Raw genomic sequence first — 22,084 nt, forward strand, 5'->3', positions numbered from 1 at the left:
CTAAAGGTAAACCTGAAGGCAGGATTGGAGAACAAGCGAAGAGTCAGAACCAACATCAAGAGCAGAAATGCAAGAGACACTAAAGCTTGTATAGACCTTTGTTGCTTGATCAAGGCTTAGCTAGAAGAAGAAGTCCTTTATATACCTTGCTGCCCTGGAGGAAACAATGGCCAATGTCGGTGGGTGGAACCAGACCAGATCTGGAGGGTTCTTCTCTAAGTGGGACTCATCACATGGGGCCAGCTATTGCTGATACTCCCATTCATTCTAATGGGCTTGCACTGTCTGGATTGTACTCCTAGCCTCTTCTTTTCTTTTTCAAATAATGACAAACATTTAGAGATACAATTTATCTACTTAGAATAAAGAAATCCATTCATACAAGTTTGACAGAAAATTAGTAGAGCTTCATATACATGTTTAAAATATTCTCTTAAAATGGGGATGGGAACCTTTGTTTTGGCCTGAGGGTCATGTTAGCGCCATGTTGGGGGCCGCATGCCAGCAGTGGGCAGAGCCACCCCAGCGCATGCATGCAGCCCTAGCTGCTTTCACACACACACACACACACACACACCATTCACCTCATACACAAACGCCATTCACGCACAAACTCACCACATGGAAATGTAACAAACTACTCATGGAGTAGCTCCAGCTCTGGCGGCCATGTGCCCAGCTGGGTTTTCGAATGCACAGCAGCCGAGGGCTGGGGATCGGGGAGGGGAAGTGGCCGTTATCTACCAAGAGTCCTTGGTCTTCACCAGACCCCCTCTCCGGGAGACCAAGGTTGCTGAGTGCATGTACTGGAGGTTGGGCCCAAAGGGCAGTCTGGGGGTTCTGCTCGTGTACCGCCCACCCTGCTGCACGACTGACTCCCTGGCTGAGGTGCTTGAGGTGGTCTCTGATGTGCGTGTGCAGTCCCCTAACTTATTGGTGTTGGGGGACTTCAACGTACAGTCGGAGGCCATCCTCACAGGAGCACCTTGGGACTTCATGGAGACCATGGCTTCCTGGGAGCTGCACCATATTCCAACTGGGCCAACCCATGTAGCCCGTCACGCGCTAGACCTTGTGTTTGTTTCTGGAGAAGTGGGGAGTGATCTCGAAGTCGGGGGTATATCCACCACCCCCTTGTCATGGTCAGATCACTATCTGGTGATGTTAGACTTCTCGGTTCCACAACCCCTCCGCAGGGGTGGAGGACCCATTAAAATGGCCTGCTCCAAGCGTCTTACGGATCCAAATGGATTCCTGAACGTGCTTGGGGATTCTCTGGAGCACGCCAACGGCCACTCGGTTGAGACCCTGGTGGGTGGCTGGAATGCCGCAATCACTGGGGCATTAGATCGGGTGGCTCCGAAACGCCCTCTCCCCCTGAACCTGGCTCGGACTGCACCATGGTTTAATCCACAGTTACGAGCTCTGAAACAGGAGGTGAGACGGCTAGAGCGCCTGTGGTGGAAGTCTCGCTCCAAAGACCATCAGAGACGGGCTAGAGCTGTATCTTCAGCCTATCACGTGGCGGTGAAGGCAGCAAAAAAGGAATATTATGCTGCCTCCATCACGTCTGCAGAGTGCTGTCCCAGGAGGCTGTTCCAAGTGGTCTGGTGCCTGGTCAGTCCAGTGGCTCCGGAACCACTGGAGCATTTTAAGGCCTCCTGTGAGGCCTTGGCAAGGCACTTTGCAGATAAAATTGATCGGATTAGGAGTGTTATTCCATGCGCTGTGGATACAATTAGTGAGCAAGAGGCAGTCTGTGGTAAACCGGTTTTGTGGGATTGGTTCCAGCTTTTTCCTTCTGATGAAGTGGACAAGGTGCTTTCATCTGTAAGGCCGACCACCTGCTTACTTGATCCTTGCCCATCTTGGCTCGTTATGGGCTGCAGAAAGAGACTGGGTGAGGGGATCAGGGCAGTGGTGAATGCCTCCCTTGAGGAGGGAGTGATGCCATCAGCCCTCAAGGAGGCAGTGATTAGACCACACTTAAAGAAAGACCTCCTGGGATCCCCAAGTTCTGAACAACTTTTGCCGAGTCTTGAATCTGCCATTTTGGGGCAAGGTGATTGAGCGGGTGGTGGCGATGCAGCTGAAGACTTGGAAGAAGCCAATTATCTAGACCCATTTCAGTCTGGCTTCAGGCCTGGGCATGGGACAGAAACGACCTTGGTCGCCTTGGTGAATGATATGAGGAGGGCTCTGGATAGGGGTGAATGCTCCTTCCTTGTTGTCCTCGACCTCTCAGCGGCTTTTGATACCGTTGACCACGGTATCCTCTTGGACCGCCTGGAGGGGTTGGGCATTAGAGACACCGTATTGCGGTGGTTCCGGTCCTTCTTCTCCGGCAGGTACCAGAGGGTAGCACTGGGAGAGGAGGTTTCGGACCCATGGCCGCTCTTGTGGGGTGCCACAGGGTTCCATCCTTTCCCCAATGCTATTTAACATCTATGTGAAGCTGCTGGGGACTATCATCAGGAGGTTTGGGGTGCGGTGTCATCAATATGCGGATGACATGCAGGTCTACCTCTTGTTCAGTTCTTCACTAAGGCTGGCCGTAGAATCCCTGTCCAAATGTCTGGAGACAGTGAGTGACTGGATGGGGAGGAATAAGCTGAAGCTGAACCCTGAGAAGACCAAGGTACTTTTGGTGGGAGACAAGAGGAGGTTGGGGGATGTTGACCTGGTGTTGAATGAGGTACAGCTAACCTTGAAAGACCAGGTCCGCAGCCTGGGGGTCATTTTAGACTCCCAGCTGTCCATGGAAGCTCAGGTGTCAGCTGTGAGCCGGACAGCGCTGTATCAACTCCATCTGATACGGCGGCCGTGCCCCTACCTTCCCGACCATCTGCTCCCATCGGTAGTACATGCCCTGGTCTCTCGTTTAGATTACTGTAATGCGCTCTTCACTGCCTTGTTGTGGCGAAGGGGCTTGCGTAACTCAGTGAAGCCATAAGCTATGCTGTGCAGGGCCACCCAAGACGGACAGGTCAAAATGTGGTCCACTGGAGAAGGAAATGGCAACCCACTCCAGTATTCTTGCCAAGAAAACCCCATGGAACGTATCACAAGGCTAAAAGATATGACGCCGGAAGATGAGCCCCTCAGGTCGGAAGGTGTCCAATATGCTACTGGGGAAGAGCAGAGGGTATTTCCAAGTAGCGCCAGAAAGAGTGAAGCGGCTGGGCCAAACCCGAAAGGACACTCAGCTGTGGATGTGTCTGGTGGTGAAAAGAAAATCCGATGCTGTAAAGAACAATATTGTTTAGGAACCTGGAATGTAAGATCAATGAATCAAGGTAAGCTGGAGGTGGTCAAACATGAGATGGCAAGATTGAACATCGAAATCTTGGGAATCAGCGAACTAAAATGGACAGGCATGGGCGAATTTAATTCAGGTGACCATCATATCTACTATTGTGGGCAAGAATCCCTTAGAAGAAATGGAGTAGCACTCATAGTCAACAAAAGGGTGGGAAAAGCAGTACTGGGGTACAATCTGAAAAATGATAGAATGATCTCAGTACGAATCCAAGGCAAACCATTCAACATCACAGTAATTCAAGTCTATGCCCCAACCACTGATGCCGAAGAAGCTGAGGTTGATCGGTTCTATGAAGACCTACAACACCTTCTAGAACTAACACCAAAAAATGACGTCCTCTTCATCATAGGGGATTGGAATGCTAAAGTAGGAAGTCAAGAAATCACCGGGATAACAGGCAGGCATGGCCTTGGTGTACAAAATGAAGCAGGACAAAAGCTAATAGAGTTTTGCCAAGAGAACATGCTGATCATAGCAAACACTCTTTTCCAACAGCACAAGAGGCGACTCTACACATGGACGTCACCAGATGGTCAATATCGAAATCAGATTGATTATGTCCTTTGCAGCCAAAGATGGAGAAGCTCCATACAGTCAGTCAAAACAAGACCTGGAGCTGACTGTGGCTCAGATCATGAGCTGCTTCTTGCAAAATTTCGGCTTAAATTGAAGAACGTCGGGAAAACCACTAAACCGTTCAGGTATGACCTAAATCATATCCCAGATGAATATACAGTGGAGGTGAGGAATAGATTTCAGGGATTAGACCTGATAGACAGAGTGCCTGAGGAACTATGGACGGAGGTCCGTAACATTGTTCAGGAGGCAGCAACGAAATCCATCCCAAAGAAAAAGAAATGCAAGAAAGCCAAGTGGCTGTATGATGAGGCTTTACAAGTAGCTCACGAAAGAAGGGAAGCGAAAAGCAAGGGAGAAAGGGGAAGATATACCCAACTGAATGCAGAGTTCCAGAGAATAGCAAGGAGAGACAAGAAGGCCTTAAGTGAACAATGCAAAGAAATCGAGGAAAACAACAGAATGGGAAAGACTAGAGATCTCTTCAAGAAAATTGGAGATCTCAAGGGAACGTTTTGTGCAAAGATGGGCATGATAAAGGACAAAGAAGGCAGGGACCTAACAGAAGCAGATGAGATTAAGAAGAGGTGGCAAGAATACACAGAAGAACTATACAGGAAAGATCTGAATGTCCCTGATAGCCATGATAGTGCGGTCACTGAACTTGAGCCGGACATCCTAGAGAGTGAAGTCAAGTGGGCCTTAGGAAGCATTAGTAACAATAAAGCTAGCGGAGATGACAGTATTCCAGCCGAGCTATTTAAAATCCTAAAAGATGATGCTGTTAAAGTGCTGCATTCAATATGCCAACAAATCTGGAACACTCAACAGTGGCCACAAGACTGGAAAAGGTCAGTTTACATTCCAATTCCAAAGAAGGGCAACGCCAAAGAGTGTTCAAACTACCGTACAATTGCGCTCATTTCACATGCCAGCAAGGTGATGCTCAAAATCCTACAAGCTAGGCTTCAGCAGTATGCGAACCGAGAACTACCGGAAGTACAAGCTGGGTTTAGAAGAGGCAGAGGAACTAGAGATCAAATCGCCAACATTCGCTGCATCATGGAGAAAGCAAGAGAATTCCAGAAAAACGTCTATTTCTGCTTCATTGACTACGCTAAAGCCTTTGATTGTGTGGATCACAACAAACTGTGGCAAATTCTTAAAGTGATGGGAGTACCAGACCACCTTACCTGTCTCCTGAGAAACCTGTACGAGGGTCAAGAAGCAACAGTAAGAACCAGACATGGAACAACCGATTGGTTCAAAATTGGGAAAGGAGTACGACAAGGCTGCATATTGTCACCCTGCTTATTTAACTTATATGCAGAGTACATCATGAGAAATGCCGGGTTGGATGAATCACAGGTCGGAATTAAGATTGCTGGGAGAATTATCAACAACCTCCGATATGCAGACGATACCACCCTAATGGCAGAAAGCGAAGAGGATCTCAAGAGCCTCTTGTTGAGGGTGAAACTGGAGAGTGCAAAAGCTGGTTTGAAACTCAACATTAAAAAAACTAAAATCATGGCATCTGGCCCCATCACTTCCTGGCATATAGAAGGGGAAGAAATGGAAGCAGTGACAGATTTTATTTTCTTGGGCTCCAAGATCACCGCAGACGGTGACTGCAGCCATGAAATTAAAAGACGCTTGCTCCTTGGGAGGAAAGCTATGGCCAACCTAGACAGCATAGTAAGAAGCAGAGACATCACCTTGCCGACAAAGGTCCGTCTAATCAAAGCTATGGTTTTCCCAGTAGTAATGCATGGCTGTGAGAGCTGGACTATAAGGAAGGCTGAGCGCCGAAGAATTGATGCTTTCGAACTGTGGTGCTGGAGAAGACTCTTACGAGTGCCCTGGACTGCAAGGAGGTCAAATCAGTCCATCCTAAAGGAAATCAACCCTGAGTGCTCATTGGAAGGACAGATAATGAAGCTGAAGCTCCAATATTTTGGCCACCTAATGCGAAGAGAAAAGTCACTGGAAAAGACCCTGATGCTGGGAAAGACTGAAGGCAAAAGGAGAAGGGGACGGCAGAGGATGAGATGGCTAGATAGCATCACGGATGCAATGAATATGAACTTGAGCACGCTCCGGGAGAGAGCGCAGGACAGGAAGGCCTGGCGTGCTATGGTCCATGGGGTCACGAAGAGTCGGACACGACTGAACAACAACAACAATGCGCTGTACATGGGGTTACCCTTGAAGACGGTTCGGAAGCTGCAGCTGGTACAGAACACGGTGGCTCGCCTGATTAAAGGCAGCCGCCGGCAAGATCACATTACTCCAGTGCTGAAGGAGTTGCACTGGTTACCAATTGTTTTCCGGGCCAAATTCAAGGTGTTGGTTTTGACCTTTAAAACCCTATATGGTTCCGGCCCAGCCTATCATAAGGAGCGCCTCCAGCAACACCAGGCAGGCCGCTTAACAAGATCAGCCTTGGATGGCCTTCTCTCTGTCCCATCAGCCAGGACAGCTAGACTGGTGGGGGCAAGGGATAGGGCCTTCTCTGTGGAGGCCCCCACTCTGTGGAACTCTCTCCCTAGGGAACTCCGCCATGCCCCCTCTTTAATGAGCTTCCGCCACGCATTAAAAACGTGTTTGTTCAAGCAGGCATTTGGGATGGGTTAGGGTATTTTAGAAAATGTTTTTACTGTAGAATTTTATTGTTTTAAACTGTTTTATTGTATACTTTGTACATCGCCTAGAGTGGCTGGGTGACCAGCCAGGTGGGCAATTAATAAATTTAATAAATAAATAAATAAAATGGAGAGAGAGATCTTCCCTCATGGGAAATTCACAGTTGCAGCCATCCAGTGAAGGGCGAGAGCCATCTCTCAATAGGCAGTTTGCTCCCTTTCCATACTGTGTGATGACAAAGGAAATAAGAGCCTTTCTGTGCTCCTGTGATTATATAAGGGAAAATGTACAAGCAGGATTTTATCCAATTGCCCTGCCAGGGAGGGGGAGCTGCAAGAAATCTCTCATCCTGAATCAATAAATCCCTCATTGACATTTTTGTTCTTGTATGCTCTGTTTCGTTACTTTCTCTCCCTTGCCTCTTCTATCTTGCTTGCTTCCTCTCCCATTTAATGTCAGCAGTGACAAATGAGAGCAGTGGGCAGAAAATACTATACTATTTCTGGATTGTACCCTCTGATCATGCTGGAGATCAGAGCCTCAGGGTCATAGAAGAGCCTCAGGGCCTTAGAAGTCAGAGGCCAGAAGGAGAAAAGTATCCCCATTCTCAGTTCTGTTTTTCATAGAATCATAGAATAGTAGGATTGGAAGGGGCCTACAAGGCCATCGAGTCCAACCCCCTGCTCAATGCAGGAATCCAGGTCAGAGCATCCCTGACAGATGGCTGTCCAGCCTCGTCTTGAATGCCTCCAGTGTGGGAGAGCCCACCACCTCCCTAGGTCATTGGTTCCATTGTCGTATTGCTCTAACAGTCAAGAATTTTCTCCTGATGTTCAGCCGGAATCTGGCTTCCGGTAACTTGAGCCCATTATTCCGTGTCCTACACTCTGGGAGGATCAAGAAGAGATCCTGGCCTTCTTCTGTATGACAACCTTTCAAGTACTTGAAGAGTACTACCATATTTCCCCTCAGTCTTCTCTTCTCAAGGCTAAACATGCCCAGTTCTTTCAGTGTTTCTTCATAGGGCTTTGTTTCTAGTCCCCTGATCATCTTTGTTGCCCTCCTCTGAATCCTCTCCAGTTTGTCTGCATCCTTCTTCAAGTGTGGTGCCCAGAACTGGACACAGTACTCCAGATGAGGCCTAACCAGTGCTGAGAAGAGGGGAACTAGTACTTCCCAGGATTTGGAAGCTATGCTTCTATTAATGCAGTCCAAAAGAGCATGTGCCTTTTTTGCAGCAACATCACATTGTTGGCTCATATTCAGCTTGTGATCAACAACAATTCCCAGATCCTTCTCGCTTGTAGTGTTGTTGAGCCACATATCCCCCATCTTGTAACTGTGCATTTGGTTTCTTTTTCCTAGGTGCAGAACTTGGCATTGATCCCTATTAAATGTCATTCTGTTGTTTTCTGCCCAGCGCTCCAGTCTATCCAGATCACTTTGAATTTTGTTTCTGTCTTCCAAAGTATTAGCTATCCCGCCCAATTTTGTGTCATCTGCAGATTTGATCAGCATTCCCTGCACCTCCTCCTCCAAGTCATTAATACAAATGTTGAAGAGCACTGGGCCCAGGACTGAGCCCTGTGGTACCCCACTCATTACCTCTCCCCAGTTTGAGAAGGTGCCATTGATAAGCACTCTTTGAGTCCGATTCTGTAGCCAACTGTGGATCCACCGGATCGTTGTTTCATCTAGCCCACTTAGAGCTAGTTTGCTCATCAGGAGATCATGGGGCACATTGTCGAAAGCTTTGCTGAAGTCGAGGTATATGATGTCTACAGCATTCCCATGGTCCACAAGGGAGGTAACTTGATCCAAAAATGAGATCAGATTCATCTGGCAGGACTTGTTTTTGACAAAAAGATCACCATAGAATGTAGGGCCTAGATGAGCCCTAACACTTCATTTAGAATAACACTTTTAGAATTTAGTATAAAATTAATTCAATTTAAATTAAGAAATTAAGGGTGCAATCCTATGGCTGTTAGTCAGTGGCTAGATGGCCATAGGATAGGTCGATTCTCAGGAACTGACCTCAGAGCCTGCACTCTGCGGTCAGTTCCCTGAGAACCGATCTCCACCCCCTCCCAAGGCAGCATGGATCAGCCCCACGCTCATAAGAGGAGCATGGAGCAGCGAAAACAGGGCATTCCTAGGGATGGGGTGGGCGGAAGTGCTGTTCCGACACTTCATATGTGTCATCCAGCATCCCCCGCCCCAGCTTCCCGTGGCTAGACAGCCTCCCCCTTATCCTTACTCTGCCCCTCCCTTGCCCTTACTCTGTTTTTGCAACATTTATCCAACAATGCCCTAATGCATTGTTTGTGTTCCAGTTTTTTTCTGCCCTCTTCCTGACCTTCCTGTAAGCACTTTGCATTTTTAGAGTGCTTCAGTCTTCTTTAGAAGACTACACTGCCCTTCATTTCTTTCCAGAGCTCTGCACTGTGGGATGTAGAAAGCGCCTCATTGGTTTCTGAAGCTTTTAGGATGGCATCTGAAAGTGCAATTTTGAGTTTGATTTTTAGCTTGGTTTTTGGGGTGCTAATGAAAGTGCGAAGTGTGTGTGTGTGTCAGTGGGTATGCATGTGTGTGAGAGAGAGTGAGCTGGCTCTACCCACATTGGGCTTTGCCTCTGGCCCCACCCACTGATGGCATGCAGCCCCTGAGAGGTTTCCCAGGTGGCCATACAGCTCTTGGGCCAAGAAGGATTCCCCATTCCTGCTTTAGGCCCACTCACAATAATAGTTCTGGCTATAAGCCTGATAGTTGAAGAATTAGTTCTAAAATGGACAGTTTAAAAAAATCAAATATAATTAAAAATGGTCTTCCCTGGCTCACATGGTTGACTCATCTAGCACCTTTTCCACAGTCTGCAGTTTTCTGTAGTGATTCCTTAAGTACTGAACCCTGGGCAGGGCCATAGCAAAACCTGATAAGGTACATATGGAGCCTAGTATAATCTGATGGGCCAGGGGTAGAACCTGGTAGAACCTAACTTTTCAGGCCCCCAATATTGGTTACCTGGCAGAAGACAGTTTTACTAGCCAGTATTAGGCAGAAGTCTGTTTAATGTAACACCCCCCCCCCCCGAATCTTTTAAATGAAGATGGTGCCACAAGTGAAGGGCCTTGCCTCTTGACCAGGGGGGAATGAAGGTCTTGGGATTCCTTCCAGCACACTTTGTATTTGATTTGCATCACAGTCACTTAAAATGCCACCATTTTCTGACAGAAATATGGAGTGGCAGAAGGGAGGCCCCTGAGTGATCTCAAGATTATGGCTAAAGCTGCTGGGGAGCAGTGTCCGTCTTTTACACCTCCGGGAGGCGAAACACTAGATGAAGTAAGTATTATTTCTTCTTTGCAATTTGTCCAGCCATGCAGAAATGTTAGAAACATGTATTTTTTATATCACAAGTCCAGCCTATACCTTTCCTGGGCCATTATTTAGTAACTGTGTGTCATGCATTTTGTGATAGTGTTGGTTGATGAAGCCTGTGGCAGTGGCTGGCTAAACCGACCTACTGCCACAGAATGGCAGTATTACTGAAGGGTCTCCAGTTGCCATTGGCTGAGCTGCTTTGATCTTAGGGACCGGTAAAGCAAGCAGGAGGACCTAAGGGAGGAGGGGTAGAAAAAACAGGGGCCTAGAAAAAGAAGAAGCAAGAGAAGAGGAGAAAGCCAGAAGGGAAAATCTGAGAGGAGAAGCCAAACTGAGAAAGAGATTGGTAAAAGGAAGATCTGTATGTGGCCAGAAACAGTAGGGGTGAAGAAAACTGATGTTCACTTACTCTTTTCAAATATAAACACAAAATTCTTGGCTGCAGTCAGTGGTGGCTGGTGCTCATTGTGATTGGTGGGGCTAATGGTAGGCAGGGCCAAAGGGTCACAGTAATAGGAGAAAACTAGATCTAGTGTTTCCTCATCCTCCTCACTTGCAAAGTCCCTAAGGACAGTTAATGCATTACAGTTAATTGCATTACAATTACATGGCATCTAAATAAACTGAATAGTTTCATAGCTTGGTTCAGAAGGGTTGGGTGCTGCCAAACAGGGTTCTGTGCTGAAGAAAAGCTGAGTGATTTCCACCACCTTATAGTCACCCCAATTCTTGAACAAGGAGTTTGGCTCCAAAACATTCAGAAGCGTAGCTTGTCTAGCAAGACTCAGCCTTGAAAAAAGTGTTCAGAACAAAGCAAAGGGCAGGGGGAGAGATACATACAAAAACAGACTTTTAAGTCTACAGCAGCAACTCAAAGCACTGAGAAGGTAAGCTGAGGAAAACTTTGAGATCAGGCCTGCAAAGAAGAGCGTTGGAAGTGAGAGATCCACACAACAACACACAAAAGCAGTCTTTTGAATCCACAGCAGCAACCCATTGCACAGAAAAGGAAAACCAATGAGAGAAAATTACTTTTTTTTTTTTTAAAGGAAACGATTGAAAAACAAATTGTAAAAGAATTGGCAAGGGTTTGGTGCCTTCTAAGACACCTTCAAAGTTAAAAATGGGGGAAGGGGGAATAGGAAAAATGAAATGGTGAGGTGTTAGAGGTTCATGGGGCACTATGTACACAACCCGTAATTGCTCACACAATCTGCTAGTTTGAAGAAAGAAAGAAAAAAGCAAGGAGCTTTGTCCCCTACCCCCAGACACTAGTTCTTACGCACAGACACAAATACAAAGCATTGTACCACCCTGCTGGCTGGATGCTGCTTCCCTCCGGTGTATGGATTCCATTCTCACCCCTCGCCACCTCTACCTCTCTCTCTCTCTCTCTCTCTCTCTCACACACACACACACACACAGAGTTTTGCCAAGAGGCAAAGGTTCTTCTAGCATTCAGAAGCAATAAATGCACAATTGGATAGACGTCAAGAATTTTATTACAGAGCAGGCAAAGTGATACAGAGCAACATAAAATACTGATATTGAGCAAGATAGCTTACTTCCCCTTTCAGTTGTCAGGAGCTCCAGGTGAATGACAACAGAGAGACCCCAGTCTCTCAGAGAGACCCCGTCGGTACGCACCACTTCCATGGTCCACGTGTGCGTCGAAGCTTACTGTGGGCAAGTCTCTGGCAACTTTTATACTTGAGTTCTTCTGTTGCTATGTGCAGGTTTGAGGAGCACCCTAATTAATCACACCTGGGTGATGGTCAGATTCTGAGGTCTTGTGTATTCTTGTACTGCTCATACATTCTTGTACTGCTCAAAAGATAAGCTAAACCAAGTGGACAGTGGCCAACCTAATTGATTCAAGATTGTACACTCCAAAGCAGACAACTGACCTTGGAAAGCAAAGCCTCCAGCCTAAAGGCTTGAGAGTTCTTAAGGGGGATGGGTTTTTAAGTTTCTCCAGGAGATTCAGGCATGCAAGGAACAATTCTGGCACACCACTCTCCTATCTCCTCAAAATACAATGGTCTTCTGGTGCATTTCCTCCACACACACACTGCTCTCAGGTTATCTCAATTTATTAATAATAAGGATAGGCCAAGGCTCAGTGACACCCACAGCCACACATTAAAATCAGTGGCTGGCTCCTGATTGGTTCAGGAACCAATAATGACTATGTATGATACTCGGTCAAAGTAGTCCTCCCAGATGCCCTGCTTGGTGCCTGCCCTACTATCTGAGCTGAGAGAAGAAAGTGCAGCAGCAGCAGAAAAAGCAACCACTGAGCATGCACAAAGCACTACCAGCCAGCACTTGAAACTGCAGCATCAGTGGTGTGTCTGTGGGGACAGCTTGTTGTTGTTCAGTCGTTCAGTCATGTCCGACTCTTCGTGACCCCATGGACCATAGCACGCCAGGCCTTCCTGTCCTGCGCTCTCTCCCAGAGTGTGCTCAAGTCCATATTCATTGCATCAGTGATGCTATCTAGCCATCTCATCCTCTGCCCTCCCCTTCACCTTTTGCCTTCAATCTTTCCCAGCATCAGGGTCTTTTCCAGTGACTTTTCTCTTCGCCAAAATATTTGAGCTTCAGCTTCAGTATCTGTCCTTCCAATGAGCACTCAGGGTTGATTTTCTTTAGGATGGACTGATTTGACCTCCTTGCAGTCCAGGGGTCTCATAAGAGTCTACTCCAGCACAACAGTTCAAAGGCATCAATTCTTTGGCACTCAGCCTTCCTTATAGTCCAGCTCTCACAGCCATACGTTACTACTGGGAAAACCATAGCTTTGATTATACGAACCTTTGTCGGCAAGGTGATGTCTCTGCTTCTTACTATGCTGTCTAGGTTTGCCATAGCTTTCCTCCCAAGGAGCAAGCGTCTTTTAATTTCATGGCTGCAGTCACCGTCTGCGGTGATCTTGGAGCCCAAGAAAATAAAATCTGTCACTGCTTCCATTTCTTCCCCTTCTATATGCCAGGAAGTGATGGGGCCAGATGCCATGATTTTAGTTTTTTTAATGTTGAGTTTCAAACCAGCTTTTGCACTCTCCAGTTTCACCCTCAACAAGAGGCTCTTAAGATCCTCTTCGCTTTCTGCCATTAGGGTGGTATCGTCTGCATATCGGAGGTTGTGGATAATTCTCCCAGCAATCTTAATTCCGACCTGTGATTCATCCAACCCGGCGTTTCTCATGATGTACTCTGCATATAAATTAAATAAGCAGGGTGACAATATACAGCCCTGTCGTACTCCTTTCCCAATTTTGAACCAATCGGTTGTTCCATGTCCGGTTCTTACTGTTGCTTCTTGACCCTCGTACAGGTTTCTCAGGAGACAGGTAAGGTGGTCTGGTACTCCCATCACTTTAAGAATTTGCCACAGTTTGTTGTGACCCACACAGTCAAAGGCTTTAGCGTAGTCAATGCAGCAGAAATAGATGTTTTTCTGGAATTCTCTTGCTTTCTCCATGATCCAGCGAATGTTGGCGATTTGATCTCTAGTTCCTCTGCCTCTTCGAAACCCAGCTTGTACTTCCGGTAGTTCTCGGTTCACATACTGCTGAAGCCTAGCTTGTAGGATTTTGAGCATCACCTTGCTGGCATGTGAAATGAGCGCAATTGTACGGTAGTTTGAACACTCTTTGGCATTGCCCTTCTTTGGAATTGGAATGTAAACTGACATTTTCCAGTCCTGTGGCCATTTCTGAGTGTTCCAAATTTGTTGGCATATTGAGTGCAGTGCTTTAACAGCATCATCTTTTAGGATTTTAAATAGCTCAGCTGGAATACTATCATCTCCGCTAGCTTTGTTGTTAGTAATGCTTCCTAAGGCCCACTTGACTTCACTCTCGATGTCCGGCTCAGGTTCCGTGACTGCACTGTCATGGCTATCAGGGACATTCAGATCTTTCCTGTATAGTTCTTCTGTGTATTCTTGCCACCTCGTCTTAATCTCATCTGCTTCTGTTAGGTCCCTGCCTTCTTTGTCCTTTATCATGCCCATCTTTGCACAAAACGTTCCCTTGATATCTCCGATTTTCTTGAAAAGATCTCTAGTCTTTCCCATTCTATTGTTTTCTTCGATTTCTTTGCATTGTTCATTTAAGAAGGCCTTCTTGTCTGTCCTTGCTATTCTCTGGAAATCTGCATTCAGTTGGAGATATCTTCCCCCTTTCTCCCTTGCTTTTCGGTTACTTTCTTTCCTCAGCTACTTGTAAAGCCTCATCATACAGCCACTTGGCTTTCTTGCATTTCTCTTTCTTTGGGATGGATTGAGTTGCTGCCTCCTGAACAATGTTACGGACCTCCGTCCATAGTTCCTCAGGCACTCTGTCTATCAGGTCTAATCCCTTAAATCTATTTGTCACCTCCACTGTATAGGATATGATTTCGGTCATACCTGAATGGTTTAGTGGTTTTCCCTAAGTTCTTCAATTTAAGCCGAAATTTTGCAAGAAGCAGCTCATGATCTGAGCCAGTCAGCTCCAGGTCTTGTTTTGACTGACTGTATGGAGCTTCTCCATCTTTGGCTGCAAAGGACATAATCAGTGTGATTTCGATATTGACTATCTGGTGATGTCCATGTGTAGAGTCGCCTCTTGTGCTGTTGGAAAAGAGTGTTTGCTATGATCAGCGTGTTCTCTTGGCAAAACTCTATTAGCCTTTGTCCTGCTTCATTTTGTACACCAAGGCCATGCTTGCCTGTTATCCCGGTGATTTCTTGACTTCCTACTTTAGCATTCCAATCCCCTATGATGAAGAGGACATCTTTTTTTGGTGTTAGTTCTAGAAGGTGTTGTAGGTCTTCATAGAACCGATCAAACTCAGCTTCTTCAGCATCTGTGGTTGGGGCATAGACTTGAATTTCTGTGATGTTGAATGGTTTGCCTTGGATTCGTACTGAGATCATTCTATCATTTTTGAGATTGTACCCCAGTACTGCTTTTCCCACCCTTTTATTGACTATGAGTGCTACTCCATTTCTTCTAAGGGATTCTTGCCCACAATAGTAGATATAATGGTCACCTGAATTAAATTCGCCCATGCTTGTCCATTTTAGTTCGCTGATTCCCAAGATTTCGATGTTCAATCTTGCCATCTCATGTTTGACCACCTCCAGCTTACCTTGATTCATTGATCTTACATTCCAGGTTCCTAAACAATATTGTTCTTTACAGCATCGGACTTTCTTTTCACCACCAGACACATACACAGCTGAGTGTCCTTTCAGCTTTGCCCCAGCCGCTTCACTCTTTCTGGCGCTACTTGGAAATTCCCTCTGCTCTTCCCCAGTAGTATATTGGACACCTTCCGACCTGAGGGGCTCATCTTCTGGCGTCATATCTTTTAGCCTTGTGATACATTCCATGGGGTTTTCTTGGCAAGAATACTGGAGTGGGTTGCCATTTCCTTCTCCAGTGGACCACATTTTGTCAGAACTCTCCACCATGACCTGTCCGTTTTGGGTGGCCCTGCACGGCATAGCTTATGGCTTCACTGAGTTACACAAGCCCCTTCGCCACAACAAGGCAGTGATCCATGAAGGGGGTGGGGACAGCTACTGGATGGAAGTATGCCCATGCATTGCATAAATCATGCACTGCAACCAGCAGTTTCTTCCCACTGAATGATAATAACCACAAACAGTCCTGCTGAACTACACAGTGATTATGCCATAAATGTTGACCTAAAAGCAATAGATGAACATTAAAGAAAAACAAGTTCTAAGGCAGGGTTTCCCAGATGTTTGATATCTGGATCACAGTTGTTTTTCAGATTAAAATTGGGGGCATCAAAAAGACACATACATGTTTTCTTGATCAGTCCCCCAACCAATAGTGGAAAGGCATCCTCCCTGCAACTACAGGATGCCTCAGTTAAAATGTTGCCTCCTAGTCTGCTTTCTCCTTTGCCCAGTCAGTGAGGGTTCAGTGATGCAACTGTGCTTTTCTGTACAGTGGTTCTCATTCTGGAATTTTCTCCTACTTGTCAACTGCAGCATGAACTATGTAAGGAACTCGAAGAGTTTCTTTATCCCTCTCTCAGAATGATGTCACTGTCAATATATTGGCAGGAAGAAGGGTGAAGAAAACTCTGTGGGGCATCCCCACTCCAAGGAACGTAGAGTGGTGGATACATCCCACATGGTGGCTTAATGTTTCAAAACACAGTTTATCCCTTCTCACAACATACTAGAGAACGCCAGCACACCATTTGGAAATTACTGCTTTGTGGATATTTTTTATATTGCACAAAAAGAAAACAGCTCTATGTTAGGCATAATTAGAAAAGGAATTGAGAATAAAACTGCCAGTAGATTTATACAAATCTATGGTGTGACCACATTTAGAATACTGTATACAGTTGTGGTCACCACACCTAAAAAAAGATATTGTAGAGCTGGAAAAGATGTAGAAAAGGGAAACTAAAATGATCAAGGGGCTGGAGCATCTCCCCTATGAGGGAAGGTTACCACAGCTGGGATTGTTTAGCCTGGAAAAAAGGAGGGTAAGGGGAGACATCATAGAGGTGTACAAAATTATGCATGGTGTGGAGAATGTGGACAGGGAGATATTTTTCTCCCTCTCTCGTAATACTAGAACCTGAGGTCATCCCATGAAACTGATTGGTGGACATTCAGGACAGATAAAAGGAAGTACTTCACACAGTGCATAGTTAAACTATGGAATTAGCTACCTCAAGATGTAGTGATGGCCACCAATTTGGATGACTAAAAGGGGGTTAGATAAATTCCCTAGTGGGGAAGACTATCAATGGCTACTAGTCCTGATGGTTATGTGCTACCTCCAGCATCAGAGGCAGTATGCCTGTGTACACCAGTTGCTGGGGAACATGGGTGGGAGGGTGCTGTTGTGCTCATGCCCTGCTTGTGGGTTCCCGGTCAACAGCTGGTTGGCCACTGTGTGAACAGAATGCTGAACTAGATGGACCTTTGGTCTGATCCAGCATGGCTCCTCTTGTGTTCTTATGGTTGTTCTTTTATTCCTAGTGTATTTCAATACATAATCTCTTTCAAGAGAAAAACATATTATTCTCTCTTCTCCAAATAGTTCTAATTTCTTCCTAAAACATGAGAAGCAACTGCTCAAGCATTTTTCATAGCTGCAACTAAATCAGACAAATTGAGCTTGGGCTGAGAATCGTTTTGATAAGCCATGTTGGCTATGATGTCCTGCTAGCTGCTATAAGGTACCAAACTCCATTTGGGGAGACAGCAAATCTTACAAGGCAGTTAGTCCTAATTGATAGATACGTTTGTATTTATTTTCATTTCCATTTCCGTTGTCCAACTGGGTTTGTCTCACCCAGTGAATGACTTTTCACACCTTTTTCCCTGACCAGGCTCTCTTTGTAAACACATTTCTGCCTAAACCCCATTTCTCTCATGGGTTATCAATATAAATGTTAATTGACTTTGAGCAGAATTCAATGGGGGGCTCACTCCTCCGCCGAGTCTCTTATGCCCCACTGCAAGCGGTGGGGCATAAGAGACTTATTCCATCTGCAAGCGGCCCCCACTGCTTGCTGAACCAAGATTTAGTGCTTCTGGGCCAACTAGAAACAAACAAAGATGCTCATTTCTGGAACAGGGCAGGTCCGTGGAGATCACATTGTCACGAAGAGCCATGGACTCGCTGGGTATGCTGTCTCCTAGGATGACGGATTAGAGACGTGACTGAAGGGTTGCCCACACTCATAAAGCCCACTGACAGGTTTCCCTTTCTTCTCATCCATGTGGGAACAAATGATACGGCAAAGCAGAGCTCCGAAGAAATCACGTCAGACTTTGAAGCTTTGGGAAGGAAACTTAAGAACTTTGGGGCCCAGATAGTTTTCTCATCCATCCTTTCAGTAGTTAGAAGAAGGATAGAAAGGGAAAGAAAAATACTCCGGGTGAATGACTGGCTACAAAGGTGGTGCCGGCACAAGAGATTTGGATTCTGGGACCACGGGCTATACTTCCTGGAAGATGGGCGGTTGGCAAGGGATGGGTTGCACCTCACAAAGGCTGGGAAGAATGTGTTTGGCCACAGAATGAAGAACTTTATCAAGAGGGCTTTAAACTTAAGCCTATGGGAGAGGGAGACGTAAAGTTGGGGGTAACAATGGATGAAGGCTCATGCACCGCAACAGAGAGGTTAGCTCTAATAGTACCCAATAATAGTCTTCAGAAACTTGTAGGAAGAAAGCCAGACTATAAAGCACATGGTCTTCCATGTCTATATTCTAATGCCCAGAGTATGGGAAACAAACAGAACAAACTTGAACCCTTAATACAGGAGGGAAATTATTACTTAATAGGTGTAACTGAGACTTGGTGGGATGACTCCCATGACTGGAATATAGCAATTGAAGGATATAACTTGTTCAAAAAGAACAGGAGGAACAGAAAGGGAGGTGGGGTTGCACTATATGTTAAAAACACCTATCTCTGCACAGAAATACAGGAGGATGAGCTTGGCAGCCCCATCAAGAGCATCTGGGTTAAAATAAATGGAACAAAGAATAAAAGGAACCTGGTGGTCGGAGTCTACTACCGGCCACCCACTCTAGGGGAAGACGAGGATGAAACTTTGAAAAGCAAATTGCCAGTGTTTCAAGGAAGCAAGATGTAGGAGTAATGGTAGTAGTTCAATTTCCCTGATATTTGTTGGGAAACAAATTCTGCAAAACATGGCCTCTCCAAGAGATTCCTGACTTGTGTTGCTCATAATTTCTTCCTACAAAAAGTAGAGGAAGGAACTGGAGCATCGGCTATCCCTGACTTGATCCTAACCAACAGAGATGACTTAATGGATAAAGTAGCAGTTACAGGAACTCTTGGGGGAAAGAGACTATGTTATACTTGAGTTCTTGGTTCTAAAGGAAGCAAAAGCCAAGTGTAGCCAAACGCATACCCTGGATTTTAGGAAAGCTGATTTTAATAAACTCAGAACAATGATCAGTAAGGTCCCAAGGCAAGCGACGCTAACGAGAAAAGGAGTCCAAGATGGGTGGGAGTTTTTAAAAAGGAAATTCTGAAGGCACAATTACAAAGAATTCCAACAAGAAGAAAAGGTGGAAGACAACAGAAGAAGCCAATGTGGCTTCACAAAAAGCTGAGAGATGACCTGAAAACAAAAAAGGACACATATAGGAAGTGGAAGGAAGGCCGAGCTACAAAGGAAGAGTACAGGCAGGTAGCACAGAACTGCTGGGATGGCATCAGAAAGGCTAAAGCTGAGAACAAGCTGAGGTTAGCGAGGGATGCTAAAAGCAACAAAAAGGCTTTCTTCAGCTACGTGCATAGTAAAAGGCAGAGGAAAGAAATGGTGGTTCAACTACTAAATAAGGATAAAATGATAACAGATGACAAGGAAAAGGCAGAGGTGCTCAATTCCTACTTTGGCTCAGTCTTCTCCTGAAAGAGCGTCTATGGGCCCCCTGGCAAAGGCAAAGTACAGGCTGAAGGGGCAGGATTGCAGCTTGAGATCAATTAAGTCAAGGAACACCTAATTACTTTGAATGAGTTCAAATCTCCAGGGCCAGATGAACTGCATCCTAGAGTAATAAAGGAACTGGCAGAAGAACTCTCAGAACCACTGTCTATTATCTTTGAGCAATCATCGAGGATGGGTGAAGTGCCAGATGATTGGAGGAGGGCTAATGTTTTCCCTATCTTCAAAAAGGGCAAAAAGAAACCTGGGAACTACAGACCAGTCAGTCTGACAGCAATCCCTGGGAAAATTCTGGAGCAGATTATAAAGCAATCAGTCTGTAAGCACCTTGAAAACAATGCAGTGATGACTTGAAGCCAACATGGATTTGTCAAGAACAAATTCTGTCAGACGAATCTGATCTCATTTTTTGATCAGGTAACCACCCTTATGGACTGTGGGAATGCTGTGGACATCATATACCTCGACTTCAGCAAAGCTTTCGACAAAGCGCCCCATGATATCCTGATGAGCAAACTAGCTCAAAGTGGGCTAGATGAAACAACTCTCAGGCAGATCCACAGTTGGCTACAGATTTGGACTCAAAGAGTGCTTATCAATGGGATCATCTCAAACTGGGGAGAGGGCATGAGCGGGGTACCACAGGGCTCAGTTCTGGGCCCAGTGCTCTTCAACATTTGTATTAATGACTTGGAGGAGGAGGTGAAGGGAATGCCAATCAGATTTGCAGATGACATAAAATTGGGTGGGATAGCTAATACCCTGGAAGACAGAAACAAAATTCAAAGTGATCTTGATAGGCTGGAGCGCTGGGCAGAAAACAACAGAATGACATTTAATAGGGATAATGCCAAGTTCTGCACCTAGGAAAAAGAAACGAAATGCACAGTTACAAGATGGAGGATACGTGGCTCAACAATAATACAAGCGAGAAGGATCTTGGAATTGTTGTAGATCACAAACTGAACATAAGCCAACAATGTGATGTGGCTGCAAAAAAGGCACATGCTGTTCTCAGCTGCATTAATAGAAGTATAGCTTCCAGATCATGTGAAGTACTTGTTCCCCTCTACTCAGCACTGGTTAGGCCTCATCTGGATTACTGTGTCCAGTTTTGGGCACCACACTTTAAGAAGGATGCAGTCAAACTGGAGAGGGTTCAGAGGAGGGCAACGAAGATGATCAGGGGACTGGAAACAAAGCCCTATGTGGAGGGACGGAAAGAACTGGGCATGTTTATCCTTGAGAAGAGAAGACTGAGGGGAGATAGGATAGCTCTCTTCAAGTACTTGAAAGTTTGTCACAGAGAGGAAGACCAGGATCTCTTCTTGATCATCCCAGAATGCAGGACACAGAATAATGGGCTCAAGTTACAGGAAGCCAGATTCCAGCTGAACATCAGGAAAAACTTCCTGACTGTTAGGGCAATATGACAGTGGAACAATTTCCTAGAGAGGTAGTGGGCTCTCCCATGCTGGAGGCATTCAAGATCAGCCTGGACAGCCATCTGTCTGGGATGCTTTGACTTAGATTCCTGCATTGAGCAGGGGGTTGGATTCAGTGGTCTTATCAGCCCCTTCCAACCCTACTGTTCTTTGATCCTATGACCTGTCCCAATCCACTCGTTTCAGAGCTTCATTTGGGAAGCACTAAATCTGTGTTGTGCAAGGAGTAGATCCTGCTTGTACAGTGGAATCAGTGAGACCCACCACTTGCTCAACAGAATCTGCAGGCAAAAGAGAATTGGCAGGGGCATCGTCCATTGGATTCTGCCCTTTGTTACCTGGGGAAGGTGTGGTCATCTTTGGCCTGATGTTCATTGTGACTTGCCCAGCCTGCCCCCTAGAGGTGGCAAATGTTAAATTTATAAAAGAGGTGGGACCAGCTGGGAATTTCTCTTTTTGTGTTTTTGTTTTAAACCTGCTGGCTGTGTAGGAGACATGGTTTGGCTAGAGCTGCTCTAGAGGTGGAGAGCCTAGAACTAGGCAGTACCACCATATCAGTCTCTTGTTGATGCCTTGAGCAGAAGACTCAGAACTTGCCAATTTTTAAAGCCCTGCTTGGTAATTTCACCCCAGCCAAGCAGAGAAGAATTAAGGAAACCATTTAGATAAGCTATTGTTTCTTCTTTGTTGTGCTCTATGTTCTGTTTTTGCTGGCTATGTTATGTAATAGGAACTTTGTCTAAAGGATTTGAGACTGCCTATATTGCTTGCTTACATAGTTTCTTGGAAAGAAGGTTTTGCTCAGAGTAGCAAGGAGGAAGCCAGAAGGCTGGCTAGGACAGATAGGGATGTGTTGGTGACCTCAGGACAGTGAGAGTGGAAGAGGTAGAGATAATAGGCTGCACTGGCCGAGGAGAGTTGGGTTTCATACCTGATAGTTGACCAGAGATTTGGCTATTTGGTGGTATAGAAATGTAATAAATAAATGTTGGTTCCTTTTTATAAGGGGAGATTCATCAGAGACCTCTTCATGGCCCAAATCTAGCCTGACTCCTCCTCTTCTTGAATGCTGAGTGGCAAATTCTAGAATGCCAATAATAGGGTGGTGGACAGTCTGTTAGTGTCAAGACAGGATTCTACAAATCAAATATTTGAAACCACTTGGAAGGCTTTCATCAGATAGTGCATGAGAAAGGGTTCAGGTCTCAGTGGGCTGGCATTTTTTTTTTTATTTGT

At 45.7% G+C, this 22,084-nt stretch overlaps 1 protein-coding gene across 6 annotated transcripts in view; it reads left to right on the forward strand.

The window, feature by feature from the left end:
• Positions 1-22,084, forward strand: part of TIGAR (TP53 induced glycolysis regulatory phosphatase) — a 61,454-nt gene that overhangs the window by 37,285 nt on the left and 2,085 nt on the right. For all 6 annotated transcript variants that reach the window (XM_084857160.1, XM_084857157.1, XM_084857159.1 and 3 more), the window contains one exon: positions 9,779-9,889. In XM_084857160.1, the coding sequence (XP_084713286.1) occupies positions 9,779-9,889 (111 nt within the window). The remainder of the gene's footprint in view (positions 1-9,778; positions 9,890-22,084) is intronic.

Source organism: Heloderma suspectum, chromosome 5 (assembly GCF_057233095.1).
Source record: "Heloderma suspectum isolate Gila_16-S chromosome 5, 16-S_ref, whole genome shotgun sequence".
Classification (NCBI taxonomy): domain Eukaryota; kingdom Metazoa; phylum Chordata; class Lepidosauria; order Squamata; family Helodermatidae; genus Heloderma; species Heloderma suspectum.